Genomic DNA, 22,741 nt, shown 5'->3' on the forward strand with positions numbered 1-22,741 from the left:
AATGCTAACGACGATTGTTCTCTGGAATACGCGGCATTCCGCCAAACGTTATTTGTCCGCGTAGTTAGACAGTTAAGTACCGTTTCCGACGTACGTCCGTCTGCAGCCCGCGGCGTCCACGCGATCGCGCAACCATTCGGTACCGAAATAAACCTTTCGCGACGCACTAAATGCCCCTCGTTGAAGCTTACCTTGATCCAGCGATAACTCGCGCTTCTGGCCGATCGCTTCTCGCAGCTGGTAGCTTCGTTGTCGCCCCCGTTTTGTCGTATAAACATCCTAAAAGACGGGAGGGCGGTGGCTGGGTGTGCGATTTAGAACTGTGTCACGGTCGAAAACAAAGAGTATCTCATCGCGCTTTGTCCGCCTTGATGCAACGAAAAAAAAAAAGAAGAAGGAACAAAACAAAAAATAGGGAAAAAAAACAATGTGCGCGGCGTTTGCACGAACCCGAAGGAAGCCAACCGCGGTACCCGCTGAAACGTCGGCCACAAAGCTGTCCTAGATACGCGCTGGTCAACCGGAAACTCGGGCTACTGGCGTTTCGCGTAACACGGCCGAGGAAGCCTCAACCTCTGCGAATCGTATGTACACACATCTGTACTTGTATATGTAGAGAATATATACGTATTTAACAGTATACGCTGTTTACAGTTGGACTCTGGAAAGGGTGGTGGTTTTTCCTCCCGTTGCGCTGTACACTGTACACGCCTGGTCCTTCCTCTCTCTCTCTCTCTCTTTCTCCCCTCTCTCTCTCTCTCTCTCTCTCTCTCTCTCTCTCTCACTCGTCCATGCACGCACACACGCACACGCACTCTCCTTTGGCACGTTAGCTCTCGCCCGCTACATTCTACTTTGCTCTCTAGCCTAACGTTGCGATAAAAAAATACGAGGAATAAAAATATATCACGTAACAACGTTTCTCTCGCCGGGGCTGACGCGCGAGCGCCGACGAGGTCGCAGCCTCCCGCAGGCTGGCGCGAGAGAAACAGCTCGCGAGGATCTGAAGCAGTTGCAACGTCTACGTCACCTCTCTCTCTCTCTCTCTCTTGCTCTCTCTCTCTCGGCAATCGCTCTCACCGCTGCCGTCCTTATCCTCTCCCACTGCCCTTTCGTATATCGACCGAGTCGAAAGCGAGTCGTTTGACGCAACGCACTGGTCAATCGTAGTCAGTTCCGTGCAGTTGCACGCAGCTCCGCGCTGTCCGTCGCCTCCGTCGGCGCCGGAAGCGCGGGAGCAGGCCGATCGACTTCGCTGGGCCACTATCCGATCCAGGACAGCCATCAGCTGGGCTGAGGGGGCGTCAGCTTCACCAGGAGCCACGTGTACAGCTTCGGCTTCTGTTTGTCCACCAGCTCGTACTGCAGATTGCTCAGCCCGTCCGTGGCGAACCTCTTCTTGCCCGTCTTCAGGTACTCGTACCTGCGCAAACGTACAGAACGATTCAGCGACTATGAAATCCCGATATCAGTGCGGATCTCATCCTCACCTCTTTGGATTAGCCTTCTCCTTCTTGTGCGTGAGCATCTTGTAGCGCGCCACGTTGGCCGGGTAGCGGGAGATGTGGAGGCCGTGGGCCTTTATCCGATTCGCCATGTCGTCGTCCTCGCCGCCCCAGCCCCAGAACACGTTACTGAAGCCGTTCACCAGGCGAAATTGCTCGCGCGACATCGCCGACACGCCGCCGAACAGGTCGGCGTAAGGTAGCCTGTGCAGCCCGACAGAAACGAACGTTCTCGGTGGATCTGTCGCTTCCCTTCTCTTTATCCGAGACGCGGGCGAGCGCCCGGCGCAACATACGATACCTGTATTTGAACTTGTCCACGGCGACGGACATGTGCCTGGGTTGCTCGGGACAGGTGTAGAGGTTCCTATCGTCTTCCGGGAGTAGGTCCACGTCGTGGAAGATGAAGCAATCGAAGGGCCGCTCTTTCAACGCCTCCACGTACCCTACGTTCATGAGCATCGCGCGGTTGAACGACTCGCTGCCTGCAAATCAACAACCACCTCCCTTTATCAATCTTCGCGGAATCAACCGGCGCGGTGAGTTTCAGCCTCTTATCGAGTTCGGGGAATGCCTGCTATAGGTACGCGTTTCCTTGCGCTGCTTGTACGCTCGAGTCCGCAGACGAGGAGTGCTCGTCGAATGGTCGCGCCTCAATTAAAAGTTCCACGGGCTTATCCCCGATTAAAGGGACACTTGGCGGGAGTCGAGGAGCCGAAGGAAAGTAGGACGCGCGTCCTGTAACGTCTTTGGTCACTTTCACACACATTCCACCCTCCTTTCGTACCTAAAGCCCCGCCGTGCCTTTGACAAGCAAAATCGTCCATCTGCCTTTGATATATATATATGTATGAACTATCGATCCGGCCCTTGCTTATTTCTTTCTGCCCCTGTTCCCTCGACGTCGTTAAATTGCACGATACAGTCGCGTCGCACGGATCGCGGGAACCAGGATTATTCAGATATATTCAGGAATTCATTACGACGCGTATCTGCCACGTATCGACAGCTTCGGAGATATTCCACGAGACTCGTCGCGTAGATCGCGTGGCACACGTACACGGTAAAGAGACACGGGCGGAGCATGTAGGTCAAGCTATAGGAACAACGCACCGCATGAGATGGCGTGAAAAGGGGAAAAATGGAGGGTCGTGGGTAAAGAGAAGCTGCTCGTCTCTGTTGGCTCACGTCACGCATCTCGCGCTACGACGAGCCCCTCTCTTTATCTTCCTAAACACAGCACTTGGTTTGACATCGCGCGCTCAATGTACCGGCGACTTTCGCGAGTGTATCGAGCGTCCAGGATTTATACGCGTCTGGTCCCGGCAGAACAGCGGAAACGATAGCTGAGCAGCTTTTATTGCGATACAGGACCCTCGCTGCTTTACTGCGCGGAACTTGATTGCGAATATCTTTATACTTTATACCGATAAGGTTAAATAAGGTGCTTCTCGACGGCGATGAATGCAGATGATCCTCGCCCCCGCGGCTTTATTACCGCGAAGAAGATTCTCGGTAGATTGGAGCTCGATTAGTTTTCATGCTTGTTGCGAGACGAGATGTTCCGCGAAACGAAGACCACCGCGTCGGGTGTATGGGTGTATGGTATATGGGTGTTTAATATAGTTTAACATTTATTCTAATTTATTGCATAATTTAAACATTAACAATAAAATTAAAAATTTGAAAATCTAAAAGCCTGTTTTCTGGAGGGTAAACAGGCTTCTATATTTACTTAAATTTAATTGATTTCTCTAAAATGGGGGTGGTCAGATCTAAAAAATTTCTGAAAATCTAAAATCTGTTTTCTGGAGGTTAAACAGGTTCCTAGATTTACTTAAATTTAATTGATTTCTCTAAAATGGAGGTGGTAAAATCTCAAATTTTTCAGAAAATCTAGAATTTGTTTTCTCGAGGATAAACAGGTTCCTAGATTTACTTAAATTTAATTGACTTCTCTAAAATGGGGTTAGTCAAATTTGAATAATTTAATTTCAGTTAATTGATTTCAGTTAATTAAATTAGTGATTTAAGTTCAGATCGGCGTGAGCCAAATCGGTTTCTATCAATATTTACTAATAAATTTTTGCACGAAGGGACTTAATTTATAAAATTTTTTTTTTAATCATATCAAGATTATAAATAAGTTCGGTGTTTATGTATAACGAATAAACTGCGGAAGTTTAGGTACGCAAATATACATTGTTACAGGAAGGAACTAAGCAAGTGGGACTTTGATTGAAAATGTCTGATGATTAGAGGGTTTTAATTTTACGTTTTGCATATGTTGCATGCTCCTAGCATATAGGTAGGTACGCGATATAGCGAGGTAGTGATTATCGTAATAAATATCATTGCAAAACCTTGCCAGGTCTAGTAATGAAACATTGATGTTTGATCGATTCCCTTCGATTCGATTCAATAACCGCGGCCTTCGCGTCCGCGAAGAAAATTGCATTATTAATATCATAATTTGACGCGTTTGACGAGGGTAACGGTGTAGCGTAGCCGCGTGAACGGGCACCGCCGGGAAGTGGAAAAACCAACGCGGCTTTTTCTCGTCGAAGGAGTAACGGTTATAGGTGGTATCAAGGATAAGAGGATGATGAATGAAGAGCCGCGAGTCGAAAGGGGGGAGTGGGGGAGGGGGAAGCGCGACAAATCGCTGCCGTTATGTACGACCTCTTTTCCTCGTCCCCTCCGTCTTTCGTCTGCTCGTCCTAAAATTCTACCGAAAGGAATCGAGGACGTGGGAGCAAGTGCCCAAGTGGGTCGCCTCCCTCCCTGGAGGGTCGTGTCCGACGCGCAACATCGCCTAGTATTTTATTAATTCGCCCTGGCAGGGGCAGCGAGGCTACAGCTACGGGCATTGCACATCGCAGCGTTTATCCTCGCTGGACAGGTAGAGTTTCCGCTGGATCTTAACCCCCGGAGGAGATCTCTAACAGCTCCGCTCGAGTAGTACAGTTTGCGATAATGGCGGGGCAGGATCGTGAACGTCTCAATTGGCATCCGGCTGCAATAATTGCGCGGGGGCGGAGGGGGGGACCAGCGCGTTATCGCTTCGAGCAATAAAGTCGATCGAGGGAATCGCGTAGTTTCCCGTTAACGAGAAACCGACGGCTCCGCGATGGTACACAGGGGCACCCCGGGTACCGGAGACTAGCTACAACCAGCTTCCCATACTATTACGGTAATAACTCGGTGCAACGTTCCACCGCGTTCCCGACAAACGAATCCGAGCGATATTAACGGTACCGCGATGAATCCACGACAGGTGCGAGTAATTGCAACGCGTTACTTGCAACTTTCTGGCGGTTGACGAAGCAGCTCGAACCCAGCAGCTGTTGGATCGTACCCTCGGAGGCTGCCCCCTCGGAATGCTTTCCTCTTCGCGACGCGGATTATTTCTCTCCGAGCGGAATTTCTGGTACCGCGGAGAATCCCTCGGAATCCCCCGCCGCCGACGGGAATTATTCAAACGCGACCAATCGAATATCCCCGCTCGGATAATAGCCGACGTGCCCCCCCACCCCGGCCGGGACGACAAAAGCGACGATTCCAGCCGCGGCGCCGTCCAATACATATTCAGAATGACAGCAATTATGTAAAGCAAAGTATTCGCCGACTAACTCCGCTTTAGTCTCGACGAGCCCGCGAAAGGAGGTGCAAGAAGGTTCGAGGGAACGAGGAAGCGCGCAGAGCGCAGGGCTCAGGGCAACGGAAGCGGAGAAGGCACGGGAGAAGAGAGGTAGATTTGAATTGCAAAGAGGCGGCTGGGCGAAACCGTGTCCGGACCATTTGAAGCAATTAAAAGCCGCGTTACAGGTCCGCAAGTGCATAGGTCTCGGTGTAGAGACTCGTTACCAAACAGGAGAGCAGCCAACGAGATCTGGCCGCGGCTCTGCCGAAAGACGCGGCGCGGCGGCGAGCGAACGGTCAAACGTACGGGCGCATCGAATACGCGCTACCGATACCGCATTGCGGTATACAAGCAACAGCTAGCGCTGCTCCCCCTGTCGCCGCGATCGGTTCGCCCCTCGAGTATGATTTACGTAAGGCGTGGTTACCGCATCTCCTGGACCTTGACACTGAAGAGAACAGTTTCTCGAGCGTACGCGCGCGCCGCGTCGCATTCCTAATGCTCCCCTGCGTGCAATTTCAAGCTCTGCCGAACGAACGGAGAACGGGGAAAGTGCGGACGGAGCGATCGATGCTTGGACCACAACGCGGAGATAAATTTAATTAAAAATCACGATCGAGTTTTGAACGAGCCCGAAGAGGCTGAAAGAGAGATACGTATATATATCGTTGGGAAGTTCCCCTCGATGCTATCCGGGAGGGGATCGTATCGAGCAGCCGACGAGGTATTGGCAAAGTAGAGCCGGGGAAGTACGAAAAGCAATTACGAGATAGCGCGGAGAGTTGATCGGTCGATTTCTCTGTTTCGCTACATTAAATGACCCCCTCCCTCCCGCGGTAGGTACCGCTGGCAAGTGTAACTGTATGGAAAGTGCGCTCACCTTTTTGCTCCACCACGAACACTTGGTAGTCGATCTGTTGACGGAGCAGCATCGGGTGGAGATTGTAAAGCAACGCCTGAAGATGCTGCGGTCGATCGCGAAACGGAATAACAAGAGCGACGCGGTGCCTGGCCACGCAGTCCGCTGGGTATCCTCTGCCGCCCGGCTTCACATCGGTCAGCGACTTTTCTATCACCGACAGCTCCGGAGGCGACTTGCTAACAGCCAGTGGGCCAACTGCAACCAGCCAGCGTGGCACCGGAAAGTAGACACCACTTTTCGCAAGCTTTCAGGCACTCCTCGCGAAACACTCGCGGTTCCTACGCTACCCCCGTTGCGAACCGAACGCGTTCTCTACCTGTCTCCTTGGCGATCGATTCGGCAGTAGAAGCTAATAGCAAAGAGGAGATATAATAAGAGGCGTCAATTGAAAAGGACAGACATAAACTAGGAAAATCACTAGATTTTCACCATTCGGCAATGATCGGTAAACCACGCTAAACTTCGGCAGTAGTCAGCGAATTGCGGTAAGGTGCATTTAGTCGATTTGATTACCCCGCTCGAATAGACAACCAATTTAAATGCCAAGGTCAAGTAAGAACTTCAAAGGTTCCGCCCGGAGTGACGCCTCTTATTATATCTCCTCTGTGCTAATAGTACGAGACAGCGACTACTATACTGGACTCGGTGCGCGTCCGAGCGATCTTGCAACACGACGAAACTTATCGCTGCTCTTCGCGAACGAACAAAACGGTAGACCCTTATTTATAAGCGAACCACCGACAAATAACATCAACGTTCCGGGGAGATTGAAATCTTTTTCTATGCTCTATCTTCTGGAAGCCGTCAGCCAACTCCGAAATGAACGGGAACTCACCGAGATTCGGAGGTATAAGCGGGCATCGTTGCAACATGGTGCTGTTCGTGGTGTTCGCCGTCGGAGCTTCCTGTGAACTTCCAACGATGTAGGTGTTTCGTGTGGGAAAAGCGGTTTCCAGCTTGGAGAAATTCGACTGACCTTTGCTGCCGGCCCAGTGCAGGGTCGTCGAGCTGGCATTGCTGTTACCGAGTATACTCGATACCGTTACGGGCCCGTATATGATAAGGCCTCGTGGATGGTGTCTGTAGGTACGATCGGCGTACCTGCGAACAAATGTGCCCGCGTTCAGCGAGAATTAAACCGTGGCTGCGTGCTCGCATCGGCGTCGGGATTCAGTCGACTGTATTTTTAGAAGCTACACAGCAGGGCAAAATATATTCCCAGCTGCACCCGATTTGGCGCAAAGCTTCTACGATCAGTCGCGTATTTCTGTCCCCAAAGGCCTATTAAACGGAAGCTAATTAAAGACGTCGGGTCATCGGTAAATACGGAGATTCTAGACGGGATCGCCCCTTATCTGTGCTCTTTCTTCCCCTCCCAAGCTTCGAATCCTGATGCTTTTAGGGAAACTTATTCACACCCCTGTGCGTGCAACCTGAATTCGATTGATAATCGGTGGATCGTTGAAATGAGAACGCTACGCTTTGTGCCAGAAATGGCCGATGGATAATAATTCATACCGGTGTTGATTTGAGAGAATGGTAATAAATTCCCCGGCTTACGTGTAATTTAAAGTCTGCTCTGCCCAGTGAATTATTTTTAAATGGCTGCAGTGTATTGACTGTACAAAGCTGGCATAATAATTAGTCTTTTTATTGAAGGCTTGTATGAACGAGTTGATGAAATATTTACTGTCTCTAGCTTAAGTTATTAATTTAAATTTCAAGCAAAAATGCTGAAATTTTTATATGGGACGAGAAGACACTATAGAATTTTATAATTTATTTTAAATTATTTATTAATTATATTAAAATAAGTTATTGGGAAGATATTTAAATTTATTAAACTTTAAAAAATTTATCCAATTATTTGTTACTAAAAAGATAGTGTATTAAAAATTATTAGATTAAATTACCTTAGGGATAACAGCGTAATATCTATGGAGAGATCATATTCATAAAGATGATTGCGACCTCGATGTTGAATTAAGATATAATTAAAATGCAGGAGTTTAAATTTTAAGCCTGTTCGACGTTTAATATCTTACATGATTTGAGTTCAGCCCGGTGTGAGCCAGGTCGGTTTCTATCTATATTTATTTAATAAATTTTTGTCCGAAGAGACTTGATTTATAAACTATTTTTTTTAATTATATTAAGATTGATAAATACCTTACTTCCTTGGCAGAATAGTGCGTTAAATTTAGAATTTAAAATATGTATATTAATGATATGTAGTAATTTATTCATTAGTTATTTATTTAATATTTAATTCACTTTATATTATTATTTCATTACTATTAACAATAATTGGTATAACTTTTTCAACTTTATTCGAGGAGAAAATTTATTGCGCGGGCCAACAGTTTCTTTATATCCAAAGCTTTACTTCAGCGTGAAAGTACACGAATATAAGTCGAATACTTACAACCACGTTTAGATGTCATTCGCACGGAGAGAGCCAATTACTAAACCGATCCGGTCGAAATTATATCACCTACGCGACCATTACCTCGAGGCTGATTCCGCGTTATACGACAATTGGCAAACCGATCGGCCGTCTAATCGCGATAGTAATTTCACTGAGACGGCAGCTTCGGCCTCTGAGGTAACGTCGTCGGGCGTTTCGATCCCAATCCCGTGATTTTCAAATCGATTCAGACCACTTGGCAACGGACGATCGTCGATCCTTCCACCGATAAACCTGAACGAGTCGATTCCACTGAGAATTAATGACGATCGACTGCCGTTCGCCGCGCGGCCCGATCAGCGAATCTCCGAGGAAGCACTCTCCTCGTTGCTTCGCGAAGCAGACCCTTCGAAACGTAGTTAAGGAGCGATTAAACTTGCAATTACGACTAACTTCTTCTGCTGATTTCGTGGGCACATCATGTAAATTAACGGTCTAACTGACTTCGCGTCGACCGTTTAGTATTCATTGTACTTCGGCAACAACTACTCAGCCACTCTATCGAGTTTCCAATAAGGCAAACGACGACTTACTTGTCCGCCGAAAAGTAGAGGATCCAAAGCGACACTGGAGCGCATGGTTAATTAACGCGGCACGTTGAAACGGCGTTACGTGGACGATTCGGTGTTTCACTGGAGCGTATAGGTGCTTACGTAACCCAAAGGCGCCCGATAGTCTCGTGCCGTACAAGGGTGGTGGTTGTCCGTGTTATTTTACTCTTCGATCTGCCTGCTAATTCTGCGGATAACCCGCTCGGGCTGTTGGCCGCGGTACGTTGGCTCTCGCAAACGCGGCTGCAACTTTTCTCCGCGTCGCGCGCGCAAACTTTCACCCGGGAAAAAGTTCGCCAAACGATCGCGCTCCCGCGAATGTTAGTTTAAAACTGCACGCATCTCCGAAACCGCTGTCGCTTCTGCCTCGTCATCGGAGCTTAAAGGCTTCGGCGCAGCGTTAGAGAGCGATCCACCGAAGCCCGGGAGAGGAGATTTAGGAAACCGCTTAACGCGATAACAAAGTCGAATTTAAATCCCTTAACGAGACACATTACCGTTACCGAGCGGCAACTTCGCGTCGGCTGTAATCCATGAAGCAAACTTCGGCGATTTTCGGTCGGCGAAACCGACGTTAATGCTCTTCCGAAGTTCGGGAATAAAGTACCGAGAAAAGTGAGTCGCCGGCGTGCGTTGAATTCTCGGAAAATTGACTTCAACAGCGGCACTTTTAGCCTACGACGAAGTTTAAAAGTGGCTCTTTCTGTTTTCGCGTACACTCTGATGCACTCCGCTTACAGTTTCACTGGCTAAGTCGCCCTAAATGGCTGCAACATCTAACGCTTGAAACATTGTCGCACGAGCTTACTGTATCTCCAGGCTTTCCCTTGATCTCGTTCCGATGCCGCTCTCTCGTTCCCCGAATTCTCCCGGTCCGATCGAGATTCAGCGGAGAACGATAAAACAGAATTACGCATTTATTTAGGCATCTTCTATCGTAACAGCAAAATTTTCTCTTGCTCCGTGATTAGGCATAAACAGGCGGACTGTTATATGTATTATTAGTAGTATTTAAAAAGTTTATGTTATGTTATGTTTTTGTTATCTATTATTATCTCATCTTAATTTATCTTTGTTATTTTACTTTATATTATATTATTTTATTTTATTTTATGTTATTATTTTATATATATATTTTTTATTTCTTTCTCATATTTTTATCATTCTATGTAGTAATGGTAATAATTTTGTATCTCTGTACACTAAAGGGTTTCCCGTTAATAATAATAATAATAATAATAATAATAAAAAAACAGAATTACAACGGTCGATTCCCGCGAGTCTCTCCTTTAGCTACCATTTGTCGCGAGCGTCAGCGAAATTTCTTCAATCCACGACATTATTCGATCTGTTATTATCGTCACTGCCCTTCGCCAGCACCAATGGAATCGACGCGCGTGGATCGCACAGCCGAATTTACCGTCGAACCGTGTTGGAATTTCTCGCCGGCGCTGTTGAACCGTGCACGTGGAATCATTCACGGCAGATGAAATCATCAGCGGGTAATTATACGCGGTACGTATGCAACGCGGCGCGTACAGGATGCACGCGCGCCGCATGTGCAAACAACGAGGCGTTGGTTATACAGTTTCCACGACGCGCTGAAAAATCTCCACGCACACGGGGCATCGTTGAAGCCGTGCACTGGTATGCGCCATTCCGTGGCAATGCTCTCCGTGAAACGGTATAACGTTGCGTAGGGTAATCCACCGAGAGATCAGTGGCCGAGCATTCACAGATTATCCAATGCATATGCATGCGCGTTGCAGTTCGCAGTCGTGCCTCTGACCCTGGGCGAGACTTGCAGTTTATCGCGTTCGACGTTTGTCCCTCTGGATTCCGAGCCACGCGGATTCGCCCGCGAGGCAGAGTTGCCCGGTGTTTAACTGCGAGAGTCGGACAGTAGAGCATGCGCGAGGAAATTTCGTATTTAGATGGAGTTATATCCGCGGCTGGCGTGTACAAGGAATTGCATCGTAAGTCACAGGCGAGTCCTGAGCCGGTGGAATTCGAAGGTATTCCTAGCACGGTTGGTACGTCATAAATCCGACGCGGAACGAGTTAGCCGCGGTGCGACTCCTCTATGTACCGACTAATATTTCACTTTAATCTTCCCCCCGAGATCCGAGGGGCGAGTAACGCGAACGTGCAGCGATCTCCGTAAACGCCTGCAATCGATTCGCAGCGTGCGCAACAACTTTTGGCACCGGCTTCTTCTCGCGGAAACGCGAAGAAGGAATCTGGAGTTCGTCCGGAGGCTCGGACCTTGAGAAGCGAGCGAGATTCGCGATCTTATTGATCGACGACTCGGTGAAAGGGAGCATCTAATAAAACTTTGTCCGCTTCTCGACTTCCGCGTCCCAGCCGGAGGGTTAGTAACGAAGGGCAAAGGTGGGATGTTTGCGAGGAAAGGAGAAGACGCGGCTAAGCGGGCTCCTCCGAGCATCAACGACACCGACAGCGCGGCTGCAATTTAAATATTCCGCGATATCTGTATTTGGCATCGAGGCTGTGCATCGCGAAGGTGAAAGATAATGGAAAGAGAGAAATCGAAATAAAAACTAAGAGCGGAACTTTGATGGCAACGTAGAAAGAGTGACTCAAAAAATCGCCTCTCTTTAGTCCCACGATTTTGGAACTGAATTTTATGCCAGACGATACCTTATGACGAGACATCGATCACACGAAATTTTCAAGTTGAGGTGACAATTTGTCTCTGAGGTAGGTATGGGAGGTCAAAGAAGTGAAAATTCGTTAACCCGTCAGCCCAAACGCATCGATTAAACAATTATTCCCAGAGGTTCTGCTGACTGCTAACAACGAATTTGATCTTACAGCTTCAAAATTCACAGTGACCGATTCAATACAGCGAATCGTATGTCAAAAAATATTCTAATTTTCATAAAACTTTGGAATATTCGAAACTAAAGTAATATTTATGGTTTTAACAATAATTAGTTTCAATTTTGTGGAAGCCGTATATTCTGATTGTATATTCTCGCAATAGAAGTTATGAATTTGAAAAATCTAAGTTCAAATTAGTTGTGAGCAGTCAGCAAAATCCCTGGGAACAATTCCTTAATTATCGGGCTGACATAAAAGTCCGTAGGTACATCGAAGCGTATGGGCTGTTGCATTAATGAATTTTCACTTCTATGACCTCCCATATCTCACAAACTAATTGTCACCTCCACTTGAAAATTTGTTGCGAATGATGTCTGAACATAAGGTATCGTTTTGACCAAAAAAGAAGCAAAAAAAGGCCTTATTTTTGGGGTCACTCTTTCGAACGTCTGGCATCGGCCGTAATAAAATTTCAGCGGAGACTGAGGAGCATCTCGAGTCGGCAGATGCAGGCGCGTTATCAGTACATCCGTATGTACGCCAGTGCGCGTCAGGCAGCCGATTTATGCGAAGAAAGACACGGAGGTTTCCTTGGGCGATGATTTACAGACGTGGCGTGCCCGCCGGGCTTGCTTCTGGCTTCCGTAAAGTTTCGCCCATGATTTTTAGAGGGAACCGTTTGCGGTACGTTTACCGTCGTTGCAGCAACGTCAATAAACATCAAAGAGAGGAAAAATGTTACGAGTGGAAGGATTCCTCGGATCGCACAGAAAGCTGTAATAACATACGGTAGGTAGCGGTGACGGCAGTGAGGAGTAGAGCTGTTCGAGTACTCGAAAAAAGCGAGCCGAGCCGAGTACCCGTGAAAACCGAGCAGCTCGAAATTTTTTATCTGCTCGACGTACATTCGGGCCGCTCGAAAAAAAATCGAATACTCGTTTCTCTTCGAGTCACCCGAAAAAATTCGGGTACTCGGTTCTCTTCGAGTACTCGGCTCTCCTTGAGTACTCGGTTCTCCTAGAGTACTCGGTTCTCCTCGAGTACTTGGCTCGGCTCGGAGACCGAATCTCGGCTCGGAGACCGAATCTCGGCTCGGAGACCGAATCTCGGCTCGGAGACCGAATCTCGGCTCGGTCCGAATTTTTCAAGCTACTCGAATATTCGAGTACTCGAACAGCCCTAGTGGGGAGTGCTATTGGAGCGGCTGGTTGCACTTATATACGAATCGGCGGGACGGCATGGTTGTGGCGTCGCAGGTAATGCCCTGTCCCAGCAGTATGCACCCGAATTAACATTCCCCGACGTATGAAGGAGAAATATGGCAACAATCTCCGCGGCGATGTAGCCCGATCGCAAATAACAGTAATAGTAAGTGTCAGCGCGATTAGACGCGCGAGTGTGCGTCGGTGGAAAGGCTAGGTGGCTGTTCAAATGGCTGGTTGTTTGCATGTCGAGGCGCTATATGACGGATTATATCTCCATGCTATGCACTGTGCACCGTGACGCGATACGCGCCGAGTTAATCCGGAGTGGAGCGTGTCCTATAGTTTATAGTTGCAACGAGCAACGAATCTGTATCGCTATCGCGTCGTAACCGCTACTCTTGCTACATTTAACGCTTTCTAGGATCACGCGGCTGCTCGATGCGCCTGGCAGGGAGCATCGGCGAACAAAGAGACACAGGCACGGCTCTATCAAGGGCAGGCGACTTTTCTCATTAGTATCGATTAGAGCATTGGCAAGCCGAACACGTTGCCGTTACCGAGAAACCGTCGAAAGCGAAGGCACTCCAACCTTCGCGAGCGCTCGTGAAATCCGGCAGAGCGGTGTTTAACGAGTGACGCATCCCGCGGACAAACTTTAACGATCCGCACGCGAGCGAATTACAAATCTCGTCCGGCTCTTTCTCTTTGGGACTTGAGCAAGGTCGAGTGATCGAAAGGGACGTGTCGAACGCGTTTGAAACGGTAAGTCAGCGCCGGCCGCGCGACAGGAAGGAACGTAAAACGTGGACAAATAACTGCACCGCGCCGTGTCACGGCCGGCCTTCTAGCGCAACGAATAAACGAGCCGCGAGTATAACAAATTGTTGTCACGCGCCGCCGGCGAAATTTTAAATTAACCGTTACCAGTCGCTCGTAAATCGCGCCCAAGTGCCGCGGAAGAAAGAGCACCGTTAAATACGTTACGGTTTTTAATTAAACTGTTTTCCCCGGCACGTGGGCTCCAAAGGAACCGACATTCATTTTGCCAACCACCCTCGGGGCTCCCTAGCTCCTCGCGATCACGCCGAATTTTCGCGCAAACCATTACGCCCCGACTGCCTTTTCATCCTGAAGGGTCCTCCAGACGCTGATGCGCGTTGCAGTGAAACGTTGATGCATGCATCGCGATGCAGGCTTCGTGATACGGCGTCGCTACGTCTGTTTCCGTGTTTCAGCATCAGAAGCGGAACTGGCGTCTTGCTCATCAGCTAGGCGCGTGAGCGAGATGCAAGAGCCATGAAACCTGCATCAGTGTTTCGTGACTCTTGCATCAGCGTCTGAATGTACCTTTAACGACGCCGCCGCGACGCTCGCGCGTGTTTCTTTCAAAGACGCCTTTCTTCGCCTTAAAGTGGCGAAGAAAAGCGTTACGCGAACAAGAAATGCACAAAAGCTGCCTGGCGTCTTCCCATTCCGTTCCCATATTTTCTCCCCTTTGCTTCCCTTTGTCGCGGCGCCTGGCTAAGCTCCGCGCAAACGACGAATCGCTCGACGCGCGAGGGAAAAGAAACACGCGCGCGGCAATGTTTCCCAACAGCTGCGCCGGCAATTTTAAAGCTTCCACTCCGGTAATCGCGTGAAATTCCCTATCAACTTCGCGCCGTCGGCCACGTACGCTAAATGGACATTTCAGGGAACACAAAGGTCGGAGGATCGTTAGCCAAGCGCTTCCGCAAACGGACAATCTAAATGACCGCTAACGAAGTAACGAGATCACGTGCGCTTCTGGAGCATACGTGTCGGCCCTGCCGAAAGATGAATTTTCTCGGAAATTTACTTGAACCGCCCCGAAATCGCGGCGATTCACGGTGATTTCCTGTCGGAAGTGAAACGTCCAGGCGTCTCTCGAAATCTCCACGGCTAATCCACGGAATATCCAGCAGGATTTTCAGTTCAAAAACCGTTCCGAATCCTCCGAACTGTTCTTAAAGTAGCCGAGTAGCCGTTTCTCCGGCGTATTTGGCTCGAGGAACTTTCGTCGCAAGCTCGGGGCTCCTCCGCGAAAAACTTTCCCACGCCGCGCCAATTTTCCACCCCTCGTCTTTTTACGCTTGCACCGAGCGTAATTAAAAATTCACATCGCAATCCTATTTTAGGACGCAGGATTAGGTGTAATCATCCATCCATTCTCCATTATCGGCGGCTCGTTAGCTTGTCCCCGAGCATTCGATATGGGTAACCGTAAATTGCTACGCCGTCGTTAAGCAGCCGCGTTACTCTGTTATCAGTCTACTAATAAGATTTCCCCGGAGTTTGCGAGTCCCCAAAGCATAGCGATCGATCTATGCGTAACCTCCAGTCTCCTATCTAGCAACTACCAGCAGCAAGCCTGCCTAATACCTCGCCAAAGCGATTGAATGGTCGCATTGGAACACACGTTTACCGCGAACAAAACCAGAAAGCGGAGTAAGACAGAGCGCGGCGACAGAGCGCTGAAAAGGCCAGAATTTCGTGGAGCACGATTAAGTTTCGTAAAGGAAAGTGGAACGTCGGGAGGCTGGCGTAATACCGCGGTATACAAATAGCAGGGACAGGCAAGCGAGTCTAGACCGTGGCGCAGGAACTTAAATTAATTAAAAGACGCGGCTCGAAAGCGCGAGGTACTTTCGAAACTGAAGCAACTTTCATCCAAGTTTAAGCGCGAGAATTTTCGTGAATTTCCACGCGACGACGCTAGGGACAATAGGTTCCTGGTGAATGGCGGGCCGGGTGGTGGGTTCGTGTATAGGTACTAATTACCGAGATTGCGCGCGGATCCATTGCTCGACTTCTAAGCGTACGAGAGGGTATCGCGGACAGTGCGACGACACACGATCCCGCTATTATCGAGGAATCTAACCTCGGGCCTGAGCATTTCTGGAATTCCGCGAGAATTGGACCGTTTAAGGAATAGCTCGGGGCAAAGCGCGGAAGAGCGGCGTGGTCGACGCGCCACTCGATTTCGTACCTAACCACCCTTGGGAGCTCTCGCGCGAAAAGAAGAGGAAGCAGAGCGTACGTACCTGGTAGCGTTGATGGTGAAAATCGTCTCTATGGATCGGCGATCGAGAACGCCGCTAAGTAAATACTGAATGGCGATGAGCGCGAGGACGACGCAGACGATCGCCTTGTAAAGGTGGGCACGATGCCACAGTGCCACGGCTGCGGCCGCAGTCATCGCATGTGCGAGACACCATAACTCCCTCCTGTCGCCGTTAGAAGAGCGCCGTCCTGGACGAGGCGCTCTCTGCTGATCCTTGCAGGTCTCGTTGCCGTTCCTTTCCCAACCCTACATCTCCGCCTCCACCCCCACCGCCGCTTCCAGCTTCAGCTCCGCGCACCAGCTCCTCCGCGTCCCTCGAGATCGAGAGAGCTCCGCGAGTTTCCGTTCCCACTGCCTCGTTGCTTGTTCCGCGCGACAGCTTGACCGGGACCAGCGGCCACCGGGAGAGGTAGAGTCGGAGGACCAAAGGGCAAAGAAAGAAACGGTCGCCCGGGGTTTCTCGCTTCCGGTCACCAGGCGCATTACCCTCCGACACGACTGCTCTTAGCGCGGCCGACACCTCCTCTCTAGCCTGGGAAATAGAAAATACCAGCTCGCTTTAGAAACACCGTAATTCCCGGCATCCTGAGCGATTCCACGGAGCGGGTGGATGTTGCTTTTCAGGTGGGCTAGGCGGCTATAATCCGCGACGTTGTATCAAACTGATTCGCCGGAGGGCCGGAACGCGAATTACACGAGTCGCGTAGTACCTACCCATACACGCGTTGTCGGAACCATTGAAGGCGACAGCTTCATAAACAACCAGGTATTAACCAACCGCGCGAAAGCAAACACACTCCGCTCGAGGCCGTCACTCGACAGCGAGGGTATCTGCGTTAAGCGCTTCTGTTACGTGAACCCGAATTTCACCGAAACTCGCGCGAATTACAAGCCCTAAAGGCATATGTGTACCAACCGCTCTTCCACTGTCAATTACATAGAACCAATTACGACGATGTGCAAGCGAGGCAGTGCTATGCCCAGACAGTGAGTTCCTTTAATCCCTCATCTTCTGCCTGTTAGTTCGCGCGACAGTAGGGTGGCTCTTATTTACTCCTGGTGAAATTTTTTTCTAAATTTTCTTCGTGGCACCTTCCAGAATAGTTCGAAATAATTAAAAAAAATCTGCGTAAAGTTTGAGCCCGATCGGATAACGGAAAAAGTGCCCCTGGGCCCCGAAATATTTAAATAATTATTTAACAGCTCGCGAAGTTGATTTTATATAATATCCTCCAAGTTATTGATTTCATAAAAATATATGTCAAACAAAAGTTGCAGATTCAGACAAGGAAAAAAGTCCGAAAAAATAAAAAATTAAAACGTTTTTATTTTCCAAATCTTGAAAGTGTAAATCCTTCTCGGACTTTTTATTTATGAAGTCGAAGAAAAAAATTGTAATTTTTATTTTCGAGGACTATTTATTAAACATTTAAGGCGGAGCACATACCGAGATATGGCAAAAAGATAAATTTTGTTCGCTTATTTTCAGTGTTTGATGTGTCATGAATGTTTTCTGAAAATTAAGGACCGAAATTCATTAAAATATCGAAGATATAGATATAGATTATGGTATGAAGTTCACCATTTCATGTTCAAAATTAATATTATTATTAACTTGCGAATAATATAAGAAATTAAAAAGAATGGTCACTTTCAATAAAATACGTAAAATTTAATATACCTGCATAATTAAAAAGGTATAAATTTAATTAGTTATTACGTTAAAAAAATCATACTGTAGCACGATTATCGCACATATTTGTGCACAAAAAGAACGTTTAACCATCATTACGATTTTTTCTTTATACCTTTCCGTTCATACAAAATTTCGCACTTATTGCAACTTTAACGCGAATGTGCCACGTCTTCCTCTTACCCGATCAACTTCATCTTTTATGGGAATTATTTTCTTACCCAATGGAAGAATTTTAGGGGGCGGCGTAAAAATTTTCACCAAGAATAGCTAAGGTCCAGGCCAGTATACACCTCTAAGTTAAATTACGTTATTCCGTTATGAATTGTGATCTTTTCTTATTTGGTATCTATTCTTATCTGTACCCTGTATATCCTACTATTTATTCAAACGCATTTTCTCCCGTAAATAAATAAAAGCCTAAACAACTAAATGAACCGACTGAATAAGCGCATACAGCACGGAACGGGAAACCCACGTCGAGTTTAAGCACGAAGGGAAGCATCGGCGGGGGCGTTGAAGAATCACGCGAGAGACAGGGAGCAAGGTTACGCACACGTTCCACGTAACGATAGATGTTAGAGGAAAAGATTAGATAGAACATCCGGTGGTTATTAACGAACGAGCGATTGTTTCAGCATTTCCAACGGAATATCAATTTCGGGGTACACTCGGTGCTATCAGTACTGGCCGGCGACCAACGACCGACGATAACGCGTATTTTCAGAGAAATCGTAGGCAAGCCAGTCTATTGAAAGATTCCAATTCCGAGCGGATATCCGACTGAACGCACCAGCAAACTTCTGAAAACAAAAAGGGATACATGCTCGCGATACAGAAGCACTTTAGTGCTAGAATCGGGTTCGGGCTTAGGTGTGGAAAAAGCACCGGCTAACAGGACTGACTGTTAATCCGCCGTGCGGGCGGATCGATGCAAGTCATATCCTCCGCAAACACGGCTGCTGACTTTGCATCGTGTTGTTTCAGGTGCAGTTCGCGCGCGCGCAGTGTTTGCAGAAGCTACGGATGAACATGGGCCCCGAGATCGACCAGCGGAGAGGGGAAAAGCCGAATGCAACGAACGCGTTGCACTTACGTCGAATCGCGTGAAGATTCTCCTGCGCGGCGCACGCTTTATCCACGGGTGTGCAGCGTGTAAACGAACCGCAGGCAGACGAGAAGGGTACGGAAACTGTGGTTAAAACAGGGAAACGACTGACGCAGAAACAGCGACTGTAACAATTTCGACTCCTGGAATTCTTTTTAGCGGCAGAGTTGTTGGGTAGTCGATCGCGGACAGACAGTCGGTGGGCAGGGTCGTGACTATGTACGTGTGTACATATGTACCCCCGCTGGCAGCCGCTACACGCAATCTTACCCATTACACCCGCTTCTACACGAACTACGTTTCCTGTAGCCTATGCAAATTACTCGCTCCTCTTTCTCCACTTCGATTGGCTTCGGGAGTCGGTCGATATGTCGCCGATGCTTCGACCACGGAGGTACTTAGTTCCATGCTCCGACTTGGAGAGCCGCAGGCAGGATCCTCCCGCACCTGCACCGCGGCTCGCTAATGCGTAATTAATAAACGCAAGTACGATCGATGACAACTGCTCGGCGCGTAATTCTTTCCCCTGCAATTCTCGCAATTCGTTCGTGCCTGAAGAGGTCGAGCAAAACGCAGAAATATGGGACAGATTGCCATCGGTGAGAACGCCGGCGAGCGTTCGTGCATGCATCTAAATACACACGAGCGCAACGCACAAGGCGGTGGTGCAATTTACCGTAGAATCTACAATTACGATGGTTATCGTGACACCGCGGTATCAAGCCGCTACGCGACCTATCGCTTTAATTATTTCATACCGTTTCGTTCGCTGAGATTCTGCTGGCTCTCCCCCATCGCGTGTCAAACAAATTCGATTACGCTGATCGAATTAATGCAGATCTTATCGGGATGCACCGCGTTTAACGTTTCCACCGATCCAATGTCGCGTACGTCATTCGAATGCACGCGAGATCTCACGCGTTAGGGGGTCGTCATTTGCGTTTCGCAGGTAGCTGACCGATCGGAGAGGACTGTGTTCTACGGTGCGTAGGAAACCGCGCTTTGCTCGTAATCTCGTGGCGCTGATTACGAGCAGTTCGCGGGAAATCGGTTGCTCGGCCGACCGCGAATTATGTGTTAATTCCAGAAGAACTTTTGGGCCGAGAAGAAGAAGGGTAGCGAAGGGTTCCTTGGCCCGACCAAGGGTAGACCCGGATTATCGAGCTCGCGCAATCTCCAATTGCGAATTCCGCGCTGGGACCGAGCCGCGGCTTATTTGCATGTAAATGTCGAATGTCATAAAACGCGGTAACGATGTCCCGCGGGGCGAGTTTTCCCGCGGGCCCTAAGCTATCAAGCATGGTATTTCAATTCCGTCGGACGCGGCGCGCGGCGACACGACCTAACGCGGCTTTAAAGGGAACGGAATCGCTGTTCGCGGCACGGAGATCTATCATGCAAATTCGTCCGGTTGGAAAATTTCAAGAGAAACGAAAGTTTCGGCACGAGCGACCAGATCCCGTGGCGCTTCTTTCTCCGTGACCGACAGCGCAGCGCCAGCGTGCTCGTCCACGCATTGGATATTTCTCGGAAGCGCATTTCAAATTTTCTCCGTCGCGTTGAATAATTTCCACCTTGTGACCGCGTATCGATCCTCCTCGCTGGTACATGGATTGCCTAGCGTGGGCGGAATACTCGAAGAGAATACCGTCAGCCATTCCCGAGAAGACTCGTCGATAGAGCGTTATCGCGTTCGTCCTTTAAAGCAGCGCGATACCGTACTGTGCACGCGCACGGCACAAACGAGAATTACAGGGGGAAGAAAAGACGGGGGAGGCAAGGAGGAGATAGGGTTGTTCCACTGTGTTTCGTTACTAGGCTGCGCGAGAATTATTTAGCGTTATTTTCGACATCGTAGTCGCATTTTTGCCTCAACGTAGAACACATTCGGAAGCTGGAACGTTGTGCAGGGTGAATTTCTGCTCCGCGGAGGCACAGGTCGGTTATTTCGTTATTTGACGTCGAACAAGCTGTCGAGCAAAAGCGGAGCGCAGAGGGAACAGAGGTAGGAGAGGTAGGCAGAGGAGAAAAGAGACACGAGGCACTGGCGGGGGTGGATTGTGCGCGAACCCGGTCAGTAGTGGCTGGCACGTCGAGAGATCAAACGGGGGATAAAATAACCCTTGTGCATTTTGCACCGGGAGCTCCCCCTTTGCTTGCACTCTGAATCCGAGCGCGGGAGCACTTCCGACGCGCTTAACGCGCCGCATTGCAGCAACGAGTGCTTCGACGCGAGAACACACGCGTCCTGATTTCCTCAACAGGAGACACGCAATATCAGCGCGCTTACTGGTGTCGTGTCAAGAACCCGGGCAATTGGTCCAGACCTTTCAGGGCACGGCTCCCAGCCCCTTCCGCAGCATCGCGGCAATATTTATTAGCGGCGTTGCCCGTTGGTCACGAAAGTTGACCTAGCTACGATCTATTGTAGGACGACTTAATTGCTTCCTCTTTAGAAGCTCGTGGATTACGAGTGAATTAATTGAATGCGCGCGTGTGCCCATCAAGCGTCGATGGTGCGTGTCGGTAACGATCCTATTCCTTCGCAAACAGAATCACGCTTTCCTATTTACGGCTCTGAAATTCCACCGGCAGAAATCGGCGTGCCATCCTGGGAGCAGTGATTAATTAGCACGCGATTAATCTGCAGGCTCGTCGACAGAATCGAGGGGCGGTTGTTCCTACCAAGGGGAACGTTTGCTGGGCGCCGAATAAAATCTCTATCCAACGACTCATTTCTCCACCATGCAACATCGTTTCGGAACGTAATAAAGATCGGCTTAAGGGGACTAGGCAGTCAGAAACTCGATTCTTTTTGCTGTATTTTTCGAAAGTACCACCCTTCCCGAGTAAAATGCCGTTTGGGTTGTGTTAAAATTCGCAAAATTAAGGATTTTACAGCTGAAAAGGTCGAGCGCTTCATAAACCGTTTCTGCGCCCACGCAGGTACAGTGACTCGCATTAATATTCGGACAGTTTTTAAAATCGCATAACTTTTTTAGAATTGGTCCAAACGACTTGAGTTTTTTATTTGAGAAGCTAGAAGGATTAGTTTGCTAAATGACGTATTTAGTCGTTTTGAAAAAAATGTATTTGGTCGAAATAGCGAAAAGAATAGTAAAGGTCGATTTTTAAACTTTTTTTGTGAGCTTGTAATGAAAATTAAAAAAACCGTTTGTAGATTGCAGTAAGTTGTATACGTGCCTAAAATTTCATCACGGGTTTTTTTTAATTTTCATTACAAGCTCACAAAAAAAAGTTTAAAAATCGACCTTTACTATTCCTTTCGCTATTCCAACCAAATACATTTTTTTTCAAAACGACGAAACGCGTCAGTCAACAAACTAATCCTTCTAGCTTCTCAAAAAAATTCAAGTTGTTTGGACCAATTCTAAAAAACTTATGCGATTTTAAAAACTGTCCGAATATTAATGCGAGTCACTGTCGTTTTGCAGTGATTACGAAAAAACGGAGGTACAAGTCGATTTGAAAAAAATTCAGCATATGTGAAACGTGTCTAGTTACGACCTGAACCTACGCGTGAGTCTGTGAAAAGTTCTGTTTTAACAAAAAAAAAAATAAAATAAAATAGCTCTTTTTCCTGGCGAAAAATCAAGTTTCTTTAAAATTTACCTGCAAACTGCACACGGTCCGGACCGTGTGTGGCCGGCTTCAAAGCGCGTTTCTGTCGAACGGCTCGAGCGCCACTCGAAACATGCAC

General features: G+C 48.4%; 1 protein-coding gene across 3 annotated transcripts in view; it reads right to left on the reverse strand.

Annotated features, from left to right (window-relative positions):
• Positions 1-1,060: 1,060 nt before the first annotated feature.
• Positions 1,061-22,741, reverse strand: part of LOC143371991 (beta-1,4-N-acetylgalactosaminyltransferase bre-4) — a 54,825-nt gene continuing 33,144 nt past the window's right edge. For all 3 annotated transcript variants that reach the window (XM_076817756.1, XM_076817757.1, XM_076817755.1), the window contains exons 2-7: positions 16,200-16,751; positions 6,906-7,171; positions 6,029-6,265; positions 1,807-1,990; positions 1,491-1,709; positions 1,061-1,423 (exon numbers count right to left, since the gene is read on the reverse strand). In XM_076817756.1, the coding sequence (XP_076673871.1) occupies positions 1,285-1,423; positions 1,491-1,709; positions 1,807-1,990; positions 6,029-6,265; positions 6,906-7,171; positions 16,200-16,354 (1,200 nt within the window). In that variant the 5' untranslated portion in view covers positions 16,355-16,751 and the 3' untranslated portion in view covers positions 1,061-1,284. The remainder of the gene's footprint in view (positions 1,424-1,490; positions 1,710-1,806; positions 1,991-6,028; positions 6,266-6,905; positions 7,172-16,199; positions 16,752-22,741) is intronic.

The sequence above is a fragment of the Andrena cerasifolii genome, chromosome 8 (genome assembly GCF_050908995.1).
Source record: "Andrena cerasifolii isolate SP2316 chromosome 8, iyAndCera1_principal, whole genome shotgun sequence".
NCBI classification, from domain to species: domain Eukaryota; kingdom Metazoa; phylum Arthropoda; class Insecta; order Hymenoptera; family Andrenidae; genus Andrena; species Andrena cerasifolii.